This window comes from Equus przewalskii, chromosome 3, assembly GCF_037783145.1.
Source record: "Equus przewalskii isolate Varuska chromosome 3, EquPr2, whole genome shotgun sequence".
NCBI lineage: Eukaryota > Metazoa > Chordata > Mammalia > Perissodactyla > Equidae > Equus > Equus przewalskii.
The window spans coordinates 118,167,150-118,190,765 of record NC_091833.1 but is presented as its reverse complement, the minus strand read 5'-3'; the positions used below and the strand labels follow the sequence as shown (position 1 = coordinate 118,190,765).

The 23,616-nt window shown below is 47.3% G+C and overlaps 1 protein-coding gene and 1 long non-coding RNA gene across 3 annotated transcripts; one reads left to right on the top strand and one right to left on the bottom strand.

Annotated features, from left to right (window-relative positions):
- Window positions 1–19,237, bottom strand: LOC139082612 (uncharacterized). Its single transcript, XR_011538822.1, has 5 exons — window positions 19,109–19,237; window positions 18,525–18,624; window positions 17,269–17,303; window positions 1,483–1,587; window positions 1–302 (listed from the first exon to the last, which is right to left on the bottom strand). It is a non-coding gene; the product is annotated as an uncharacterized lncRNA (long non-coding RNA).
- An 87-nt stretch (window positions 19,238–19,324) lies between these two features.
- On the top strand, window positions 19,325–22,525 carry NICOL1 (NELL2 interacting cell ontogeny regulator 1). 2 transcript variants are annotated; one of them, XM_070615249.1, is made up of 6 exons: window positions 19,325–19,437; window positions 19,607–19,846; window positions 20,959–21,361; window positions 21,644–21,801; window positions 22,038–22,126; window positions 22,411–22,525. In XM_070615249.1, the coding sequence occupies exons 3-6, from the start codon at window positions 21,255–21,257 to the stop codon at window positions 22,474–22,476; spliced, it is 420 nt and encodes a 139-aa protein (XP_070471350.1). In that variant the 5' UTR covers window positions 19,325–19,437; window positions 19,607–19,846; window positions 20,959–21,254; the 3' UTR covers window positions 22,477–22,525. The 2 variants fall into 2 exon arrangements, with proteins under 2 accessions (XP_070471350.1, XP_070471351.1); XM_070615250.1 differs by having other exon boundaries at window positions 19,332–19,437; window positions 21,057–21,361.
- Window positions 22,526–23,616: the final 1,091 nt, after the last annotated feature.

Here is a 23,616-nt window from a genome sequence, read left to right as displayed (position 1 = left end):
TTTTTGAGAAAAGAAAGAATTTTATTGTGAGGTTGACTGGCAAGAAGATAGGAGGCAAGGCTCTCAAATCTGTCTCCCCAATCTAGGATTCAGGGCAAAATTTAAGGAATTAGGGGCAGAAGCTTATTGGCTAATCTCGAGTCAGTCCATATACGGTAGTCAAGCTGCTGGAAGCCAGATTTTCCTTACTGAAGAACTTCTCACTTCATAAAGGTCTCAGGTGGCAATCTTTCTGAAGATTCTTGGTTCTGGGGTCATCCTGGGGCTGTGTGTTCCCGCCTGGCACATGTACAGTGTTGTCTCTGTTATTGAGCAAGGTTTAAGGAAGCAAAACTAGGTTAAGCTGGTCAATGTTTTACATGCTGTTTCAAGAGCAGACATTGTATGATTTCTATACTTTTAAATGTGTTAAGGAATGTGTTATAACCCAGAATGTGGTCTATGTTAGTGAATGTTCCACGTGAGTTTGAGAAGAACGTGTATTCTGTTGTTGGATGAAGTAGTCTATAGATGCCCATTATAGTCAACTGATGATGGTGCTGTTGAGTTTAACTACGTCTTCACTGATTTTCTGCCTCCTGCATCTGTCCATTTCCAATAGAGGGGTGTTTAACTCTCCAACTGTAATAGTGGATTCATCTATTTCTCTTGCCTTAAAATCTGTTTTATCCGATACTAACATAGAGATACCACTCTTATTTTTATACGTATTTACATAGTATACCTTTTATCCATTCTTTTACTTTCGACCTTTCTGTATCTTTATGATGTAGTTGTGTCTTATATAAAGAGTATGTCAACCTAAAAAGTAAATTGGCCAGTTGTTTTAACCTGCAAAACGAGTTTATTTGGGAATAACTGAAAGAATTGCACCTCGGGATAGGAAGGCTATGGCAGACCATAGGCAAATCCAGATAAACAAAGGGAGGGGGCTGCTTTTATAGGGGAAAAGGGGGAGTGGGAGGGGAAACTGGGAATCCGCAGTATTGAGGCTTCCCATTGGTTGAGTTGCTATGGTCTCTCCTTGGCTGGGCTGTTGCCAGGTGGGGAGACAAATCTTCCTTCCTTGTGATCAGTAGCAAACACCTTCCTGTCTGAGGCCAAGATTAGTGTCTTCCTGTTTGGAGCATCCCACCGTGTGTGATAGGGCATGAGGGCTCCCCTACAGGCCTCTCTGACTCCTATTTAGTTGAGGTTTCTTTTATCCATTTCACAAGTGGATAGTTGCGTTGGTTTTACTTTTTTATTGAGGGTGACAATCTTTGTCTGTTAACCAGAATGTTTATCCATTGTCACTGAATGAAAATCACTGATATGTTTGTTCTCCCCTTTTGTGTCTTCTTTTGGATTATTTTTTTATCTTTCATTTTACCACACACATTAGTTTAAAGTTATTCATTCTCTTTCTATTTTTTAGTAGTTTCACTAGAAATCACAAGGGGTCTGCTTAGCTCATTATAGTCTAAAATGAATAATACTAACCTCCACTTACGGCCGTGTATCTACCACTTTAAGCATTGAAAACTGAGCAAAGTATGAAACGATGTTTTTCAGGCAGTAGACAACAGGCAGTGCGGAACAGTGATCCTTGAACAAAGGGAAACAACAAGGTGAGTTCTACTGTTATCTTGGCCTATTCCTGGAGAAATTTTCCAGGCTGCAGGACAGGGAAGAGGAACCCAAATAAAGTTAGGCAGTGTCCCTGACTTGAAGACACAGAGTTCAGAATTTGGGGAACCCAATGTGACAGATTTTTAGGGCAGAGTACAAGAGAGGAGAAAGTTGCATAGAGAGAGAAAACAAAAGCTCTGGGGTTCTGCAGTGTGTTCCCCTCAAGCTTCCAGCTGAGTACTGATCAGCACATGCATGTGCAGAATCCACCCCAGGCTAGGGAAAGAACCACTGGGGCAAACAAGGATGAACAATCCTCAGAGTTCACACTGGGCCAGAAATAGGCTGTGTTCCTACCAACCACAGGGCACTGAGTAGAATCTTCAGAAAGTTTTGCCTCAGTAGTAGGGCCAAATCGTTCCTGACTAAAGATTGTTGTGAGCCCGCCTAACAAAACTTGAAATGAAGACCCAAGATGATCAAATTATTTCCAAGTAACTTAACTACATTCCAGAACAAAGCTCAAAAAAGTATAAAGGGGGGCTGGCCCCGTGGCTGAGTGGTTACGTTCGCGCGCTCCGCTGCAGGCGGCCCAGTGTTTCGTTGGTTCGAAAGCTGGGCGCGGACATGGCACTGCTCAACAAACCACGCTGAGGCAGTGTCCCACATGCCGCAACTAAAAGGACCCACAACAAAGAATATACAACTATGTACTGGGGGGGGGCTTTGGGGAGAAAAAGGAAAAAAATAAAATATTTAAAAAAAAGTATAAAGGAATAAAAAATCTCCATGACCCAACACTGTAAAATTGACAATATCTGGCATCCAATAAAAATTACCATAAACGCAAAGAGGCAGGAAAATACAACTCATAATGAGAGGGGGAAAAATCGATCAGAACTGAACCAGAAATGACACAGATGATAGACTCAGTGGCCAAGGGCGTTAAAAGTTATTATAACTGTATTCCAAATGTTCAGGAAGGTGGAAGAAAGATTAAAAATGTTAAGTAGAGGTTGTTGGAGTGGACGTCACCAAGGTGGCTGTGTGAGTAGTCTTCTTTGTCTCTCCCCCTTTGAATCTAAACTAATTGGACATTCATCGCTTAACAAAGGATATCCATATAGCATCTCAGGATGCCTGAGAGACCTGTGCTGCTATACATCGGAAGGTGGATGGACTTCCCCCGGGGAGAAGGTGGAGATAGGTGAAAACTCTCCGACCCCAACCCCCGAACAGCCTAGTACCTGCAAGTGGCTTTCTTCCAGTGGACTCCCCCATAACATCACCACGCACCAAGGGCAGGAGGGTGCGCACACCAGAGGAGCGACGGTGGAAACAGGTGACTACAGCCCTACCTAAGCCCCCCGTGATTACATCTAAGCCCAGGGGGAAACTCCAGGGTCCCACACCGGTGGCGGTAGGGAAAGCCTCTACTCGCCATTAGTGGACAGGCCGCACCCAGGATTCAGAATGCCAGGAGGCTCCCGGAGAGAATCCCAAACGGGGGCAGCAGCCCGCCAACCACCGCCGCCAGTCTCAAGGACTCCGGCTGTTGACCAGACGGGGCAAGGGGCTCCCGGAGATCTCGTGGGAGAGGACAGGGGCTAGTGGAGTTTCGGCGGCTGGCTCCGTAGCCCAGGGGGAAACTCCAGGGTCCTGTTCTGGCAGCAGGGAAAACCTCCACTCGCCATTAGCGGAGAGGTTCCGCCCAGCATTCAGAACGCCAGGAGGGTCCCGAAGAGGCAGACCCCCGGCAGGGCAGCAGCCCACCAGCCACTGCCAGAGTCACGGACTCTGCCTGTCCCCCAGACGGGGCAAGGGGCACCTGGAGATCCTGTGGGAGTGGTCTGGGGCTGGGTGGAGTTCCAGCGGCCGGGCTCCGCAGCCCAGGGGGAAACTCTACAGTCTCACAGCATCCTCAGCGAAAGCCTCTGCAAAGCACTAGTAGAGAGGCCCTTCCCGGCAATCACAAGGCTGGAAGGCCCTGGGACAAAAGTATCATAGCTAGGTGAGCTAACCACAGACTGCAGAAGATACCTATAGTGGACAAGTGAGATTTTGTGGGCTCCGACAGTGACAGAGCTGCAAATATAGGTGATCCTGCTCCTGGCCACCGGGAAAGCCCATAACACCGCTGCAGACCCTAAGGAGAGAGCACGTCTAGGTGGTCTGCAACAGTAGGCACCCGCAGCCTGAAGCCCTCTTGTGACTGCCCCCACAGCTAAAGAGGGACCCCACAGGATCACTGTGACTATGGGGTGGGGCCCAGGCCCAGTTAGCAACAGCTGATGGGGTTCCTGGTCGGTGCAGTCTAAACAGCTGCTCCCCCACCACACCAGTAGAAACAAGTGGAAGCAGTAACTAAACGCTATCTCTATGCAGAGGCACAAATCTCCGCCACCAAGCAGTAAGAAAAAATATATTAAATCTCCAGAACAGAAGGAAAATGACAAATACCCAGAAAACAATCCCAAAGACAATGAAATATATAACCTAAATGACGATGACTTCAAAACAGCCATTATTAAAAAACTCAATGAGTTAAAAGAGAATTCAGATAGACAACTAACTCAAAGAGTTCAGGAGCTATGTCACAAAAGAGTTTGATACTATAAAGAAGAACCAATTAGAAACACTGGAAATGAAGAACACAATGGAGGAGATTAAGAAAAATCTGGATGCTCTGAACAGTAGGGCCGATAATATGGAGGACAGAATTAGCAATTCGGAGGATAGAAATATAGAAATGCTACAGGCAGAGGAGGAGAGAGAACTAAGACTAAAAAGAAATGAAGAAACTCTCCGAGAATTATCTGACTTAATTAGGAGATGCAACATAAGGATTATAGGTATACCAGAGAGAGAAGAGAAGGAGAAGGGGACAGAAAGCCTGTTCAAAGAAATAATGGCTGAGAACTTCCCAAATCTGGGGAGAGAGATGGAACTTCATGTGACAGAAGCCAAAAGATCTCCAAACTTTATCAGTGCAAGAAGACCGACCCCAAGGCATATAATAGTGAAGCTAGCAAAAGTCAATGACAACGAGAAAATACTAAGGGCAGCCAGGCAGAAGAAAATAACCTACAAAGGAACCCCCATAAGGCTATCAGCAGATTTCTCAGCAGAAACTTGACAGGCTAGAAGAGAGTGGAATGATATATTCAAAACTCTGAAGGACAAAAACCTGCAGCCAAGAATACTCTACCCAGCGAAAATATCCTTCAAATACGATGGAGAAATAAAAACTTTCCCAGATAAACAAAAATTAAGGGAGTTCATTGCCACAAAACCTCCTTTTCAAGAAATGCTCAGGAAAACCCTCATACCTGAAAAATCAAAAAAAGGAAAGGGGTTACAAAACCAAGAGCAAAGGAGATAAGTAGAAGGACAACAACAGAGAGTAGCAGCTCTCCATCAGAACAGGTTAGCAAAAGTTAAATAAAACATTAAAGATAAAAGGAAGGGAAACACCAAGAATAAATATAACCCTGTCATTTTAACCACAAACTCACAACACAAGAAAGAAGAGGAAAAAAAGATATGACAATAACAACCTAGAAGCGGAAGAGAAAAGGGATGGAAAATTTTAATTCAAGGAAATAAGAGGCTATCAGAAAATGGACTATCTCATCTATAAGATGTTTTATACAAACCATTTGGTAACCACTAAACAAATAAGAATAAAGACACAAATTACAAATAAGAAGAAACCCAATACAGAAATTTACATACCTGAATTAGTAATCCAAAAATCATGGGACGAGAAACAAAGGAAATGCAAGAGAACTGGAAAACAAGAGATAAAATGGCAGTGGCAGATTCCCACATTTCAATAATCACTCTAAATGTAAATGGATTGAACTCTCCAATCAAAAGACACAGAGTGGCAGGATGGATCAAAGAACAAGACCCAACAATATGCTGCCTCCAGGAAACACACCTCAGCCCCAAAGACAAACACAGACTCAGAGTGAAGGGATGGAAGACAATACTCCAAGATAATAATGAACAAAAGAAAGCAGGTGTCGCTATACTAATATCAGACAAAGTAGACTTCAAAGCAAAACAGATAAAGAAAGACAAAGAGGGACAGTATATAATGATAAAAGGGACACTCCACCAAGATGACATAACACTTATAAATATATATGCACCCAACACAGGAGCACCAAAATTTGTAAAGCAACTCTTAACAGAACTAAAAGGAGACATCAACAACAATACAATAATAGTAGGGGACCTCAACACCCCATTAACACCAATGGATAGATCATCCAGACAGAAAATCAACAAGGAAATTATAGAATTAAATGAAAAATTAGACCAGATGGACTTAATAGATATATAGAGAACACTTCATCCAAAAACAGCAGGTTACACATTCTTCTCAAGTACGCACGGAACATTCTCAAGGATAGACCATATCTGGGGAAACAAAGCAAGCATCAATAAATACAAGAGAGTTGAAATAATATCAAGCATCTTTTCTGATCATAATGCTATGAAACTAGAAATCAACTACAAGAATAAAGCAGGGAAAGGTGCAAAAATGTGGAGACTAAACAATATGCTACTGAACAAACAATGGATTATTGAAGAAATTAAAGAAGAAATCAAATATTATCTGGAGACAAATGAAAATGAAAACACGCCATGCCAACTCATTTGGGACACAGCAAAAGCAGTCCTAAGAGGGAAATTCATTGCAATACAGGCTCACCTCAATAAACAAGAAAAATCTCACGTAAGCAACCTCAAACGACACCTAACGGAATTAGAAAAAGAAGAACAAACAAAGCCCAAAGTCAGTAGAATGAGGGAAATAATAAACATTAGAGCAGAAATAAACGATATTGAAACAAAAAAGACAGTAGAAAGGATCAATGAAACAAAGAGTTGGTTCTGTGAAAAAATTAACAAAATTGACAAACCCTTTGCCAGACTCACTAAGAAAAAAAGAGAGAAGTCTCAAATAAATAAAACTAGGAATGAGAGAGGAGAAATCACAACGGATACCAAAGAAATATAAGGGATCATAAGAGAATACTATGAAAAACTATATGCCAACAAATTGAACAACCTAGAAGAAATGGACAAATTCCTAGACTCTTACAACCTCCCCAAACTGAATCAGGAAGAAATAAAGAATCTGAATAGACCAATCACAAGGAAAGAAATAGAAACAGTAATCAAAAACCTCCCCCAAAATGAGAGTCCAGGACCAGACAGCTTCTCTGGAGAATTCTACCAAACATTCAAAGAAGATTTACTACCTATCCTTCTCAAACTATTCCAGAAAATTGAGGAAGATGGAGCACTCCCTAACACATTCTATGAAGCCAACATCACTCTTATCCCCAAACCTGACAAGGACAACACAAAGAAGGAAAACTATAGGCCACTATCACTGATGAACATAGATGCAAAAATCCTCAACAAAATTCTGGCAAACCGAATACAGCAATACATCAAAAAGATTATACACCATGATCAAGTGGGATCTACACCAGGGACACAGGGATGGTTCAACGTCCGCAAGTCAATCAACGTGATACACCACATTAACTAAATGAGAAACAAAAACCACATGATCATCTCAATAGATGCAGAGAAAGCATTCGACAAGATCCAACACCCATTTATGATAAAAACCCTCAGTAAAATGGGTATAGAAGGAAAGTACCTCAACATAATAAAGGCCATATATGACAAACCCACAGCCAACATCATACTCAACGGACAAAAACTGAAAGCCATCCCTCTGAGAACAGGAACAAGACAAGGGTGCCCACTTTCACTACTCCTATTCAACATAGTACTGGAGGTGTTGGCCAGAGCAATTTGGCAGGAAAAAGAAATAAAAGGAATCCAAATAGGCAATGAAGAAGTAAAACTCTCACTGTTTGCAGACGACATGATCTTATATATAGAAAACCCCAAAGAATCCATAGGAAAACTATTAGAAACAATCAACAGCTACAGCAAAGTTGCAGGGTATAAAATCAACATACGTAAATCAGTAGCATTTCTATACACTAACAATGAACTAACAGAAAAAGAACTCAAGAACTCAATCCCATTCACAATTGCAATGAAAAGAATAAAATACCTTGGGATAAATTTAACCAAGGAAGTGAAAGATTTATACAATGAAAACTACAGGACTTTCTTGAAAGAAATTGATGACGACATAAAGAGATTGAAAGACATTCCATGCACACGGATTGGAAGAATAAACATAGTTAAAATGTCCATTCTACCTAAAGCAATCTACAGATTCAACGCTATCCCAATCAGAATCCCGATGACATTCTTTACAGAAATTGAACAAAGAATCCTAAAATTCATATGGGGCAACAAAAGACCCCGAATTGCTAAAGCAATCCTGAGTAAGAAGAACAAAGCCAGAGGCATCACAATCCCTGATTTCAAAACATGTTACAAAGTTACAGTAATCAAAACAGCATGGTACTGGTACAAAAACAGGTGCACAGATCAATGGAACAGAATTGAAAGCCCAGAAATAAAACCACACATCTATGGACAGCTAATCATTGACAAAGGAGCTGAGGGCCTACAATGGAGAAAAGAAAGTCTCTTCAACAAATGGTGCTGGGAAACCTGGACAGCCACATGTAAAAGAATGAAAATTGACCATTCTTTTTCACCATTCACAAAAATAAGCTCAAAATGGATCAAAGACCTAAATATTAGGCCTGAAACAATAAGTCTTCTAGAAGAGAATACAGGCAGTACACTCTTTGACATCAGTTTCAAAAGAATCTTTGCAGACACCATAACTCCTCAGATGAGGGAAACAATAGAAAGAATAAACAAATGGGACTTCATCAGACTAAAGAGCTTCTTCAAGGCAAGGGAAAACAGGATTGAAACAAAAATACAGCCCACTAATTGGGAAAAAATATTTACAAGCTACTTATCCGACAAAGGCTTAATCTCCATAATATATAAAGAACTCACACAGCTCAACAACAAAAAATCAAACAACCTCATCAAAAAATGGGCAGGGGACATACACATTTCTCCAAAGAAGATATACGGATGGCCAATAGACACATGAAAAGATGTTCATCATCGCTAATCATCAGGGAAATGCAAATCAAAACTACACTAAGATTTCACCTTACACCCGTTAGATTGGCAAAAATATCCAAAACCAAGAGTGACAAATGTTGGAGAGGCTGTGGAGAAAAAGGAACCCTCATACACTGTTGGTGGGAATGCACACTGGTGCAGCCACTATGGAAAACAGTATGGAGATTTCTCAAAAAGTTAAAAATAGAAATACCTTATGACCCAGCCACGCCACTACTGGGTATCTATCTTAAGAACCTGAAATCAGCAATTCCAAGAGTCCCGTGCACCCCTATGTTCATTGCAGCATTATTTACAATAGCCAAGACGTGGAACCAACCTAAGTGCCCAGCAACTGATGATTGGATAAAGAAGATATGGTATATATATACAATGGAATACTACTCAGGCATAAAAAAGGACAAAATCGTCCCATTCGCAACAACATGGATGGACCTTGAGGGTATTATGTTAAGTGAAATAAGCCAGACAGAGAAAGACGAACTCTATATGACTCCACTCATAGGTGGAAGTTAACATATGGACCAGGAGAACTGATCGGTGGTTACCAGGGGAAAGGGGGGTGGGGGAGGGCACAGAGGGGGAAGTGGTGTACCCACAACATGACTAACAATAATGTACAACTGAAATCTCACAAGGTTGTAAACTATCATAATCTTAATAAAAAAATGTTGAGTAGAGATATAATAAAACCCAATTGAAAGCACGTGTACATGCAAAGACTTGGATGTGAATATTCAGAGCAGCTTCATTTGTAACAGCCAAATACTGGAAATTAAGCAAGTGTCCATCAACAAGTGAATGCTTAAACAAATTGTGGTTTTTCTGTACAATGGAACATAACTCACCAATAAAAATGAGTGTGTTATTGATGCACCCAACAACATAGATAAATCTCAAAACAATTGTACTAATTCTAAGAAGACAGACAAAAAATAGAATATATTGTATGACATGTATGACACAAAATTGTATAAAATACAAATTAACTTATAGTAACAGAAAACAGATCAGCGGTTATTTTGAGAGGAGGTGCCAGTGAGAGGCAGGAAGCAAGGATTGCAAAGGGGATGAGGAAAATTTGGGGGTGATGAGTATGTTCATTATCTTGTTGGTGGTGATGGCATCATAGGTGTATACCTATGTCAAAATCGATCACATTGTTTATTGCATGTCAATCACACCTGAATGAACCTGTAAAAATGTGGCAAAATAAATTTAATAATACCTTTACCCTCCTACCAGAAGTACAGGTCCTCTGGGTGTTTTATGTAGAGCACTTTAACTCCATGAACCCCTTCCTGATTTATATGTTGTCAGATATCTTAATTCCACATTTTTGTTGTTGTTTAATGCAGCCATAGTGTCTTTACGTTTACCACCAGATTTTCCTCTTGATTTGCTCCTCATTTATTCTCAGACCTTCCATCTGGGATCTCTTTATCTCAGCCTGAACTACATCCTTTAGAATTTCCTTCCCGAGGAGCTTCTGTCTCTGTCTGAACATGTCTTTATTTTGCCTCATTCTTTGTTTACAAATACAAGTGAACTTTTTATACATACAAAAATGTGCAAAATCATAAATGCGCGGTTGAACCTCCACAAAGGAAACAGGCTGTGTCTGCAACATCTGAATCAAGAACTAGAGTATTACCCACATCCTGATGTCACCCCTTTGCCCCCTCCCTGTATAATCCTTTTAATATGAGGCTGAATTCGGTTTGCGTGTGTTTTGCTGAGGATTTTTGCATCAATGTTCATAAGGACAATGTTCATAAGGTCTGCAGTTTTCTTTTCTTGTGAAGTCTTTGTCTGCCTTTGGTATCAGGTCATGCTGGCCTCAGAGAATGAGTTAGGAAATGTTCCCTCCTCTTCAGTTTTTTGGAAAAGTTTGAGAAGGATTGGTACTAGCTCTTCTTTACTTGTTTGGTAGAATTCACCAGTGAAGCCACTGGGTCCAGGGCTCTTCTTTGTTGGGAGATTTTTGATTAGTGATTCAATCTCCTTACTAGTTATAGGACTATTCAGATTCTCCGTTTCTTCATGATTCAGTCTTGGTAGGTTTTGTGTCTCTAGGAATTACGCCATTTCATCTAGGTTACCCAATTTGCTGGTGTACAGTTGTTCATAGTATTTTCTTATAATCCTTGTTATTTCTGTAGAATTAGTTTTAATGCCTCCATTAACATTCAGATTTTATTAATTTGAGTCTTCTCTCTTTTTTTCTTAGTCCATAGAGCTAAAGGTTTGTCAATTTTGTCGATCTTTTCAAAGAACCAACGTTTGGTTTCACTGATTTTCTCTATTGTTTTTCTATTCTCTATTTCATTTATCTCTGATCTAATCTTTATCATTTCCTTCCTTCGGCTAGTTTTGGGTTTAATTTTTTTTTCCTTTTTCTAGTTCCTTAAGTTGTAAAGCTAGGTTGTTGATTGGAGATCTGTATTGTTTTTTAATGTAAGTGTTTATGGCTCTACATCTCTCGCTTAGCACTGCTTTTGGTACATTCCATAAGTTTTGGTATGTTGTGTTTTTGCGTTCAATTCATCTCTAAGTAATTTCTGATGTTCGTTTTGATTTCTTTGATCCGTTAGTTCTTTACTTTTCACAAATTTGTGAAAGTTCCAGTTTTCCTTCTGTTGTTGATTGCTAACTTCATCCTGTTGTGGTTGCAGAGGATACTTTGTATGGTATCTATCTTTTAAAACCTACTGAGACTTAATATGGGGCCTGACAGATGGTCTATCCTGGAGAAAGTCCCATGTGCACTTGAGAAGACTGTCTATGCTGTTGTTGGTGGAGTGTCCTGTGTGTGTCTGTGAGACCTGGGTGGCTTGTTGTGTGGAGTCCTCTCGTTTCTCGCTTATCTTCAGTCTGGTTGTTCTGTTCCTCATTGACAGGAGGGCACTGCAGCCCCCAGCTATTATTATAGACCTAATTCTCTCTTCAATTCTGCCAGTTTTTGCCTCATGTATTTTGATGGTCTGCCATTAGGTGTGTAAATGTTTATAGTTATGTCTTCTTGCCATATCAAGACTTTTATTGCCATATAATGTCCTTCTTTGTCTCTTCTAACCTTTTTTGAATTAAAGTCCGTTTTGTCTGATATTAGTATAGCCACTGCTGCTCTCTTTGATTACTATTTGCAAGAAATATCTTTTTCATCCTTTCACTTTCAATCTATTTGTGTCTTTGGATTTAAAGTGAGTCTCTTATAGGATATAGTTGGATCATGCGTTTTTATCCATTCTTCCAATCTCTGGTTTTGGTTGGCGAGTTTAATGCATTTACGTTTAAGTAATTACTGATAAGGAGGGACTTACTTTCCTCATTGTGCTGTTTGTTTTCTATATGCCTCATAGCCTTTTTGTCCCTCATTTCCTGCATTACTGTCTTCTTACGGATTTAGTTGATTTTTTGTAGTGAAATGTTTAAATTCCTTTCTCATTTCCGTTTGCATATATTCTACTGCTGTTCTCTTTTTGGTTACCATGGGGATTACAGGTAACATTCTAAAGTTATAACACTGTAATTTGAATTTATAGCAGCTTAACTTCAATAACATACAAACCCATGATCCTTTACAGCTCCATCCCCACCCCTTTTGGTTGTTGATGTCACAAAATTACATCTTTATATATTCTGTGCCCCAAAACATAAGCTAATAATTCTTTTAAATCCATTAGTCCCTTAAATTATGTAGAAAACAAAATGTGGAGTTATAAACCGCTGTTGTTAGTGCTGTTGAGTCGACTCTGACTCCTAGCAACCCTATATACAGCAGAGCAGAACCCTGCCCGGTCTTTTCGCACCGTCCTCTCACCTTCCAGTGCTATGTCAGACAATGCTCCACTGCCATTCATAGGGTTTTCATGGCCAATTTTTTGGGAAGTGAGTGGCCGGGTCCTTCCTAGCCTGTCTTACTCTGGAAGCTCTGCTGAAACCCATCCATCATGGGTGACCCTGCTGTTACAATAATACTAGCTTTTATAATTGCTCATGTATTTACCTTTATTGAGATCTTTCTATCTCCACAGCCCTTTGAGGTACTGTCTAGTGTCCTTTCATTTCACCCTGCAGGACTCTCTTGAGCATTTCTTGAGGGCACATTTAGTGTAACAAAGTCCCTGAGCTTTTGTTTATCTGGGAATGTCTTAATTTCTCCCTTACTTTTTAAAAATTTTTTTTTGTTTTTAACGATTGGCACCTGAGCTAACAACTGTTGCCAATCTTCTCTGTTTTTTCTCTCTTTCTGCTTTTTCTCCCCAAATCCCCCCAGTATACAGTTGTATATTTTAGTTGTGGGTCCTTCTAGTTGTAGTATGTGGGACACCACCTCAACATGGCCTGATGAGTGGTGCCATGTCCGCACCCAGGATCGAACCAGAGAAACCCTGGGCCGCCGTAGTGGAGTGCCTGAACTTAACCACTCGGCCACAGGGCCGGCCCCTCTCCCTTACTTTTGAAGGACAATTTTACCAGATAAAGGATTCTTGGTTGACAGTTGTTTTTTCTTTTTTAGCACTTTGAAAATATTGGCCCACTGTCTTCTGGCCTCCAAAGTTTATGATGAGAAATCTGCTGATAATCTTATTGAGGGTCCCTCATATATGACAAGCTACTTTTCTCTTGCTGCTTTCAAGAGTCTCTCTTTATCTTTGGCTTTCAAAAGTTTGATTATAATACGTCTTGGTGTTGATCTCTTTGGGTCCATCTTTCTTGGAGTTCATGGAGGTTCTTGGGTATTTATATTCATATCTTTCATCAAATTTGTGAAGTTTTCAGTCATTATATCTCCAAATATTCTCTCTGCCCCTTGCTCTCTTTCCTTCTTCTGGGATTCCTACAATGCATATGTTGGTCCACTTGATGGTGTCCCACAGGTCCTTTAAGCTCTGTTCACTTTTCTTCAATCTTTTTTCTTCTGCTACTCAGACTCAATAATTCCTTTCTTCTCTTCAAGTTCACTGATACTTTCTTCTGCATGCACAAATCTGCCTTTGAATCCCTCTAGTGAATTTTAAATTTCAGTTATTTCACTTTTCATCTCTGGAATTTCTTTTTCTTATATATATATTTTCTGTTTCTTTGGTCATATTTCCATTTTTTTTCATAGTTTTCTTGACTTTCTCCACATCTTCCTTTAGTTCTTGAGCATCTTTAAGATGGTTGTTTTAAAGTCTTTGTCTAGTAGCTCTGCCATTAGGTCTTTTTTTCAGGGACAGTTTCTGTTGATTTTTTCCCCCTTTGAATTGTCCATACTTCCTCTTTCTTTGTATGCCTTGTGATTTTTTTTTGTTAAACACAGACATTTGAATCTAATAATGTGGCATCTCTGGAAATTGAATGTTCTGCCTTACGCAGGGTTTGTTGTTTTGTGTTATTTTTTTTTATTATTGTTCTTTTTTTCATTGTTGTAGCCTGTCTCTGTGCCAAGGTGTAAACTTAAGGTCTTCTCATGTCTTTTCTGAGCCTCTCCCTGGGCATGCACAGTCACTAATTTTTCTCATATATGCAGTTTTTTTTTTTTTAAAGATTGGCACCTGAGCTAACAACTGTGGCCAATCTATTTTTTTCCTTTCTGCTTTTTCTCCCCAAATCCTCCCAGTCCATAGTTGTATATTTTAGTTGTGGGTCCTTCTAGTTGTGGCATGTGTGATGCCACCTCAATGTGGTCTGATGAGTGGTGCCATGTCTGTGCCCAGGATCTGAACCAGTGAAATCCTAGGCTGCCACAGTGGAGTGCGTGAACTTAACCACTCGGCCACGGGGCCAGCCCCTATGCAGTTGTTTTTGAATGTCCTGTTCTTTAATATCTGGCTCTCAAAAGGGGAAAAAAGAGGAAAGTGAAGTGAAGTGGGAGGTGGAAGTGGGGAAGAAGAAGGGTGCCAGCCCTTTAAGTCCCCTGGAAGTCACTTCAGTGGAGAGGAAGGGGCTTGCGACAATGGGCGAGGTGCAACGACAATGGCAGCCTTCCTCCTCATCTGCACCTCTTGTCAGAAGCAGCCATCAGAGCACAGATCCCTGATATTTGGAGGACAGAGTCCTCTTTGCCCACCTGGGTTCCCATAAGCTGTGTGCAAGCTGCTCCAGGAACATGTGCACAGCAGCCTGCTGCATGGCTGGGGGTGGGGATGGGTAGCTGCTACTGTGCTAAGAGCTGAAATCGACCAAAATTTACCCTTGTTAGACAGATTCTGTCCCTGCAACTGTTGTCCAGGTGGAAGACAGATCCCTGGTGCTGCCTATTCTGCCATCTTCCCAGAATCCACCAACCTGTTTGTTCTTAATTCTGGACATTTGATTGATCTACCTTCCAGTTCAGTAATACTCTTTTCAGCTGTGTTCAATATGCAGTCAAGCCTGTTAACTTGGTTTTTGGGATTGTATTTTTAAGCTCTAGAATTCCTATCTGGCTCTTTTTCAAACTTTCCCTGTCACTTTTTCTTCTTTTCTGTTCTCTATTTCTTGATATTTTCAAGGTTTTCTTTTTATACAATATATTATGTATGGTTACTTTAAGGCCTGTGTCTGGTAATTTTTGTGTTTCTGATCACTTGTGGTCAATTTCTTTTTCCCATTCATGGTGCTTTGTTCCCTTGTGCTTTAACTATGTACTACTCATTGCCCTTGAAAAGGTGTTTGCTGGGTTTTCCAAGGCCTAAGAGGAAGACGCCTTCACCTAGGGATGATTTGGACTTACTTCTGCCAGTTTCCATGAGCACTGATAGTCCAGAGCCATTTTTAAATAACTTTGTTGTATTTTCTAGGCACATTCAGTGGTAGAAATTTTAGTTGCAATTCCATGCTGGATCAAGAACTCACATTATAGCCTCTCACAGGTGGGTTTTCTCTTCCTTTCCCCCTCAATATCAAGACAGCTAACTCCCAGCCCTACAGGCAAGAAAGAGGAGGGCTGTGTTTACTTTGGTCTCCCTTCCCTGCTTAATGTGTGGTGTGTGCATCAGACTCTAGAGATTAACCAGCTAACCTTTGGGGCCAGAAAGCCTTGGCTCTCTCTTCTCTTCTCCCAGCCCCGCTCCAATATTGAAGCCTCAGCTGAGTTAACCTGTCATGACGAAGAGCAAACTCTGATCCCCACCCTTGGAGCCCATGCCTCCTCTTCTCCACCAGACCAAACTTGATGCCATTTTGCCTCCTGTCTTTCTCTCACATCCTGCGTCCATCAGTGACTCTCATGGACTTCACCTCCCCACCTTGGTCCTGCCTTCTGAGAAGGTGAATGCAGGGGTGAAGGAGGGTTAGCTGGGGAGAGGGCATCCTGAGTGCTGAGAGTTGGGTGTGGTGGGCCCGTGGGTGCATCTGCTCTGGAAGGAGAAGAAGGTCCCTGAGATACTGTATTAGGCAGAGCCCAAGGCAAGTGTGAGGCAGCTGACCTGGCCTCTTCAAGGTCCCTGAGAGCAGTGTTCAGATGTCCCCAGACCCACACCTGGGTCCCACAGTGGTGGCAGCCGAAGAGTGTGGAGGGGCTGAGGGTTCTGGGTATTGGGGTGGGGGGCGTCAGACGGATTCATTTCCAGAGCTTCCTAGTATCACTTAGAGCACTGTTTCTCCTACCACTGGCCTCCAACGTCCTGCTGGCTGCAGTGGCCTCCTCATCATGTGCCCGCCTTGTCCCATCTTGTCCAAGCCCTGGTGAAAGCAGCTCCTCCCCAGGCCTAAACCGTGTGGCCAGCACCTCTCTGTGCCCACCCAGGCCTGTTTCCTGCTCACTGGGGCCCCTGGCACTCACACAGTCACACTTCATGTGCATCTTCTGAATGCCTGTTGAGGTGCTAGATGCTGCAGACCCAGGAGGAAGCAAGAGACACAAGCTGCAGCCCTCGAGGGCCTGGCAGTCCAGCGAGAAGACACAGACCAGGGCTTCCCAGCTGTAACACCACTGACGACGTCGGCCGGGTCACTCTTCCAGGGGCGTCCTGCACACTATGCGACATTTGGTAGCACCCTTGACCTCTACCAAGTAGATCAGGAGTGCCTCTCCCCCGTGCCATGACAACCCAAAATGTCTCCAGATATTGCCAAATATCCCTGAGAGCAAAACTGCCCCCCACTCCGAGATCTCTGGATATAACGAACGCTCAACATATTTAACAAAGTATGTAATGAGTCAAAGGTGAGAAATGCAAGGAAAATGAAAATGTAGGGCAGGGTAAGGGGGGCTGGGGAGGATGGGGAGGGTACTCTGGCTGAAATGTGCCCCAAATCCACATGTTGAAGCTCTAACGCCCAGTGTGGCTGTATTTGGAGATGGGGTCTCTAAGGAAGAAAATAAAGTTAAATGAAGTCATGGGGTGGGCCCTAAATCCCGTAGGATTGGTGTCCTTATAAGAAGACACAATGGGCTACCACCTTACACCTGTTAGAACGGCCATCATCAAAAAGACAAAAATTAACAAGTGATGGCAAGAACGAGGAGAAAAGGGAACCCTGTGCGCTGGTGATGAGAACATAAATTGTCCTGGCCACTATGGAAAACAGTAAGGAGGTTCCTCAAAAAATGAAAAATAGACTTACCATATGATCCTGCAGTCCCACTTCTTGGTGTTTATCTGAAGGAAATTAAAACACTAATTCAAAGAGATATGTGCACGCCTATGTTCACTGCAGCATTATTTACAACAGCAAAGATATGGCAGCAATTGATGGATCAATGGATAAAGAAATGTGATATATATACACAATGGAATATTATTCTGCCATAAAAAAGAATGAAATCTTGGCATTTGCGACAACACGGATGGACCTCGAAGCCATTATGCTAAGCGAAATGTCAGACAAAGAAAGACAAATACTATAAGATCTCTTTTATATGTGGAATCTTAAAAAAGAAAATCCAGCTCATAGATAGAACAGATTGGTGGTTACCAGAGACGGGGGGTGGGAGGTGGGAGAAATGGGTGAATTATGTTTGTTTTTGTTTTAAATAAATTGAATTTAAAAAAAAAGAGAGAGAGAGACACCAGAGGACTCTGCCCTGCTCCGTGTGCACGCACTGAGAAAAGGCCGTGTGAGGACAGGGTGAGAAGGCTGCTGTCTGGAAGCCAGAAAGAGAGTCCTCTACCCGAAATCAAACTGGCTGGAACCTTGATCTTGGCCTTCCAGCCTCCGGTGCTGTGAGAAAATAAGTGTCTGCTGTTTAAGCCTCTGGTCTGTGGCATTTTGTTATAGCAGCCCCAGGGACTGAGACAGCTGGGGTGGGCTGTCAGCTGTATTGCAGGGGTGTGCAGGCCAGCTCTCACTCAGGAGGAAGGACGTGACCAAAGCCTTGAGAGAGGGAGGAAGAAGCCTGCAGCCGTCTGTGGAAACAGGCAGGCCCAGCTCGAAGGGAAGCCTGCCTGGGCAGGAGCAGCCAGAGGGTCCCTGGCCTGGCAAGAAGGAGGTGTGGCGGCATGGCACGGGCAGGGGAGGGGTGGGAGGGGAGGTCAGCAAGTAGATGGCCTCCCAGCCACATCAGGGCTTGCACTGTCACTGGGGTGAGATGGGAATCTGTGAAGGGCTGTGAGCAGAGAGGGGACATCTGATGATGATTTAAAAGGTACCCCTGTCATAGCACCACTATTCCCAATAGTTAAAACATGGAGGCAACCCAAGTGTCCACCTACAGATGAGTGGAGAAGCAAAACGTGCTCCATCTACACAATGGAATGTTATTCAGCCTTAAAAAGGAAGGAAATTCTGACACAGGTTACAATATTGTTGAAGCTTGAGGACATCATGCTAAGTGAAATGAGCCAGACACAAAAGGACAAGTACTTTATGATCTCACTCACAGTTGAAACTTGACGCCGTCTTTGCCTCCTCCCTTTCTCTCACATCCTGTGTCCATCAGTGACTCCCATGGACTCAACCTCCCCACCTTGGTTCCCCCTTCTGGGAAGATGAATGCAGGAGTGAGTCAAATTCCTAGAGACAGGAAGTAGAATGGTGGGTGCCAGGCTCTGGGGGAGGGGATGGGGAGTCAATTTGCTGAGGACACAGATTCTCTGGGGAAATGAAAAATTGTGGAGATGGGTGGTGGTGATGCTGCACAACCATGTGAATATCCCTAATGCCACTGAATTGCACTAAAAGTGGTTAAAATGGTATATTTTATGTCATGTTTATTTTACCACAATAAAAAGAAGTTATAAGGAAAGGTCCTTCTGGTTGTCTTATGGAGACTGGACCACAAGGGGGCGGACAACAGGGAGACAGCCATGTGACTCAAGAGTCCAGGTGAGGGGCAGTGTGGACCAGGGTTAGCAGGGCACGGGGAGGAGAGACGGAGTCTGGTGGCTCTGAGCGTGGGCAGGACAGCATTTCTAGAAGGACTGTAGTAGGTTTGGTCTAAGATGCAAGGATGCACTGCCCTCACCTGGGATGGGGAAGGCTGTGGAGAGAGCTGGTGAGCAGAAGGAGGGTGAAAGCAGATGGGTTTCCGGCCAGCTCACGTTGAGAAGTCTCTTCTCCAGGTGGAGACGTCCAGGGGGCAGCTGGACGTGGGAACCACATGGCTGGTTTTGCAGCCACGACTGGATTCAGTCACAAAGGACAGGGTGTAGGTGAAGAAAAGGCCCAAGGACACGGCCTTGGGGTGAGGATATGAAGAGATGGGGGGCAAAGGACTGCCCAGCAGCCCCCGGAGGAGGGAGGCAAAGATGGAGCGCAGAGGGGAGGGGACCACGGGCCGCTGATGGCCACCTGGTGAGGGCTGAAGACTGGTCCTTGGATTCTGCAGATGGGTCGGAGCAGCGCGAGGACGCAGGCCGGACAGGAGTGGGCTAAGAGAGAAAGGAGGAGAAACTGGACAGCCAGGAGAGGCGTTAGGGGGGGGAGGCGAGCGACTCAGGAGGTTTGTTTTGTTTGGCTACAGAAGAAATCACAGGAAGGGAAAGGCCCAGTGGAGGAGATTCCGGTGCCCTTGGAGAGGCGAAGGAGGAGGCCGGCTGGGGCGACGGGACACCAGCGCTGGGGCGCCGGCGGTGGAGCAGGAGCACGTGCCACCCCCGCACTCAGGACCCCGCAGCCCCGAGGGCCGCTCGAGGCTCCGCCCCCGACATCCTGCGGCCCCTTAGGGGCCGCGCGGTCCCCTGGGTAGGGGCGCACGGTCACGGTGAGGATGCGGCCAGGGTGTCGACGTGTGTGCCCGGCACGGATAGTTAGGCTGGACCATGGGGTGAAATGAGCCTGAAGGAGAGGATCCCAGGGTGCGGGGAGAGCTGGAGAAGGTGCGCGAGGACGGACCCAGGGTGCCGAAAGGGCGCGAGCCAGGTGCTACGCGGACACTGGGGCCGCAGCGGACCAGCGACCCCTCCCTGTTAAACAGGACGCGCTTGACGAGTCTGCCGCGGTGCCAGGAAAAGCGCGGTTCCGCAGCACCGCCGCCCGAGGTCTAGCCCGAGCCTTGCTTCTGGGGTAGGCTAGCTCCCTAGAGGAAAACCTGTGCCGAATGGCGTCCTCGAGGAGCGCGTCCCACCCGGTGGCGATGACCGCGAGACCCGGGAGAGGGACTCCGGATGGAGGAGGAAGGCTGCCCGCAGTCTCCAGCCCCGGGGCTGCAGCGCGACCCTGTCCGGGAGAGCCCGAGCCTGGGCGCTCGGCCCGGGGAGGGGGAGGCAACGGCGGCCACGAGCACTGCCCTTCCCCTGGGTCAGGAAGCCCGCGTCCGGCCAGGGCCGCCGACGTCCCCATCGCGTGCCAGGACGACAACTGACCCAAGGCCCGGGGGTGGGGGCAGAGGACCTCTAGGCTCGGCGCCGCCTACCAGGAAAGGGGCCGGCGCTGCTGCCGGGGCTGCTGGGGGGCTCCGGCGCTCACGCGGCCGGACGCGGGCCGCGCCTGTGGACGCCATCCCACCCAGAGGGCTCGACGGGGACCCGAAAACGCGCGCGTCGGGCGCCACACGAGGCTCCTTACTTCCCACCCCCCTGTGCATTCACGGGGGAGGAGAAGGGCACAGAGAGGCACGCGACCCCTCTGAGATTACCCGGGGGGGGGGGGGGGCGGGGACCGGGAAGGTCGGCAGGCTTCCCCCTGGCCCTCTCGTCCGAGGCTCCGGGGCGAGGCCGGGCCGCAGTGAGGACCGGAGAGGGTGGATGTCCCACCGGCCTACGGGCCTGGGTCACTCCTGGCCCGAATCTCTCCGGGGACATCAGACGCGAGTGGACCTCACCGGCCCGGGGGAAGCAGAGGCCGAGCATTTGCCTTCACTGTCCGCCCCCCCAGCCCCTCGCGTGCGTCGAGCCCCTCCCTCAGGATTGGCCCCAGGGACGCCCCAGTCCGCGGACAGCCAAGCTCCAGCAGCAGATTTCCCGCTTCCTCAGCTCTGCCCCCGCCGACGGTGGCTTTGGAGGTTCCTCCCAGACACCGCCTCCTCCAGGCAGCCCTCTTGACTCCATCACCTGTGGACGCCTCCATCCCCGGAGGCCGCCAGGGCTGGGCACGCGGAATCCTGGAGCCACCTTGGTCCCTTTAAACTAGCGGCTCGCGCAGTCTCGGAGTTTCCATGACGACGACGTCAGATGGGGGACCCGGGCGGGGTCGGGTCGGTGCGCATGCGCGGTGCGCGCCGGACGCAGCAAGTCTTCCCGAGTCGCCCGCCCTGCTGTCGCGGGGTCCCTGAACCGCGGTAAGGGCCAGTGGGGGCTCGCGGGCCCGGGGTCGGGGCTTGCTGGGCGCTGGGCCGGGTAGAAGATCTTGGGCCCGAGGGGTCGGCATCGGGGATGGGGTGGGGGTTCGTGGGCCCGAGGGGCCAGGGGGTGGGCCCCGGGGTTGGGGGGCTCGCGGGCCCGGGGGATCGAGGGGGTGGGGCCGGGAGCGGAGTGAGGGTTTGCCGGGCGCGGGGGGCGGAGTGGGGGGCACGGAGGAGGGTGCAGGGGCCGGTGCTTCTGACCCCTCTCTCCCGCTGCAGGGCGGCCCCGGGCTCCCTCGGCTCGGCCATGGCCCCCCCGCCGCCGTGCAGGCCCCCGACGTCGGCGCCGCGGCTGCTGCTGCTACTACTGAGCTTCGCGCTGCTGGGCGCCCAGGTCCGCCCCGAGCCCGCCGCCGGGAGCGCAGTCCCCGCGCAGAGTACGTGCCGTGCGGGTGGGGGGGTCCCCGCGAGGTCCTGACCCCCACCGGGGGCGCGCGGGAGGGGGCGCGCGGGAGGACCGCGCCCGGTCTTTGTTCCCAGGGGCGGTCCCTGCGCCCCGCCCGCCTCCCGGCTCGAGGCCGCCCCTAGGTGGAGGTGGGGGCCGGCAGAGGCCGCTGCTTGGGCGGGACTGGGCTGGGGCGCACCCACTCCGCCCTGACCCACGCCCCCGCAGGCCGCCCGTGCGTGGACTGCCACGCCTTCGAGTTCATGCAGCGCGCCCTGCAGGACCTGCGGAAGACGGCCTACAGCCTGGACGCGCGGGTGAGCCCCTTGGCCCGGCGGGTGATGGCCGGGCTCCTTGGCTCAGAACCGCTGAGGGAGTGGAGGGTGGGAAGGAGTAGGGGAGACGAGGCCCTGAGGGCAGCAGAGTCACCTGCATTCAAAGTGGGGGGGTCATGACAGAGTCAGGTGCTCACTCGGAGAGTCTCAGGAGCAGGCGGAGACAGGACTGCCAGTGGGTTTGGGGGGAAGCCAGGAGATGGCCCTCGGGAGCTGTGAGCGGGGGCAGCTGTGCAGCGCCCTCATGGCCCCTTGTTGCTTTGCAGACGGAGACCCTCCTGCTGCAGGCCGAGCGCCGGGCCCTGTGTGCCTGCTGGCCGGCTGGGCGCTGAGGACCCTCAGCCGGTGCTGTTCTCTCATCAATAAACACCTGGCCCAGCGTGCCTGTGTCCTGTCTCTGTGCTCTGGCCCCCAGAGCCCACCTGTGTCCCACCCTGAAGTCCTTGGTTGGGCCCCTCTCTGAGCCTCGTTTCCCCAGCTGTTCCATGTGAGCTGAGTCCCTCTTGGCGCCTGTCCCACACCAGCAGCAGTACTGAGTAGAGACGCATGTCTGGCCACGTGTGGCCTTGTACCCAGACACAACGTGTGGTCACAGCGAGTCCACCTTTGAGGGACCTGCTCTCCTGCCTACCTGCCCTCGTTTTGAAGCCAGAGGAGTCTAGACTCTGGCCTGGTCCCCGGGAGCAGCTGTCCCAGCAGTGAGCCTCACAAGACTCCTATGGACCGCAGTGGGGACAGGTGTTGTCAGGGACTCCCAGGAGGCCCAGCTGGTGGTCAAGGAGCCTGAGGCTGCAGGAGAGGGAGGGTAACTGGGCAGCGAGGGGAAGCTCCTCCAGGAAGGGAGGGCTGGGGCCTTCCCCACAGCTTCCACCCTTCCTGCTGGGTCCCCTCCTGCAGCCCCCAGCCTGGCTCCTGGACACTGGGGACTCCTGGCTAGAGATCTCGGCCTGAACACAGGTGTCACACCCATGGCCAACAGGCTCACACTCACATCCACACGCCTGTGTGCACAGTGCCAGGTGGGAGGCCTCCAGGTGAAGCGAGTTCTCCCTCCCTCCCTCCAGTCATTTTGTCAATGTTTTTTACTGTCACAGCAATGCTTTGAAACACCCTGGAGCAGAGTAGGAGCACCCGGGAGCACAGCAGAGCATAGTGACTGCTGTGGGACACGTGGTCTCTCTGGAGCTTTAGTTTCCTGGTAGTGGCCACCTCTGCACAACATGACCCCCTGTGCTGCTGCCTAGGATGGGAGAGCTGGGCATTCCTGGTTCACTGCCCGAGAGGATAGTGAGCTTTAGCTCCTCAGTCCCTGCCCCCCGGCTGTCACCTCGTCATTGCCTGTCTTTGTGCCACATGTGCACACGTGTCTACTCAGACCCTCACTCCTGCCGTGAGCTCAGCAGGACCTGCCCTGCCCTGCCCCCACCCCACTGGCCTCCAGCCCTTGACCTGTCCTGTTGTCAGTGCTTTTC

Bases quoted from the DNA above. Each gene is read 5' to 3' on its own strand.
- NICOL1 (XM_070615249.1), top strand. From the start codon at position 21,255: ATGGGGGACCCGGGCGGGGTCGGGTCGGTGCGCATGCGCGGTGCGCGC. The intron at 21,362-21,643 runs GTAAGGGCCAGT...CTCCCGCTGCAG, and splicing joins CGCGGGGTCCCTGAACCGCG to GGCGGCCCCGGGCTCCCTCG. The intron at 21,802-22,037 runs GTACGTGCCGTG...ACGCCCCCGCAG, and splicing joins GAGCGCAGTCCCCGCGCAGA to GCCGCCCGTGCGTGGACTGC.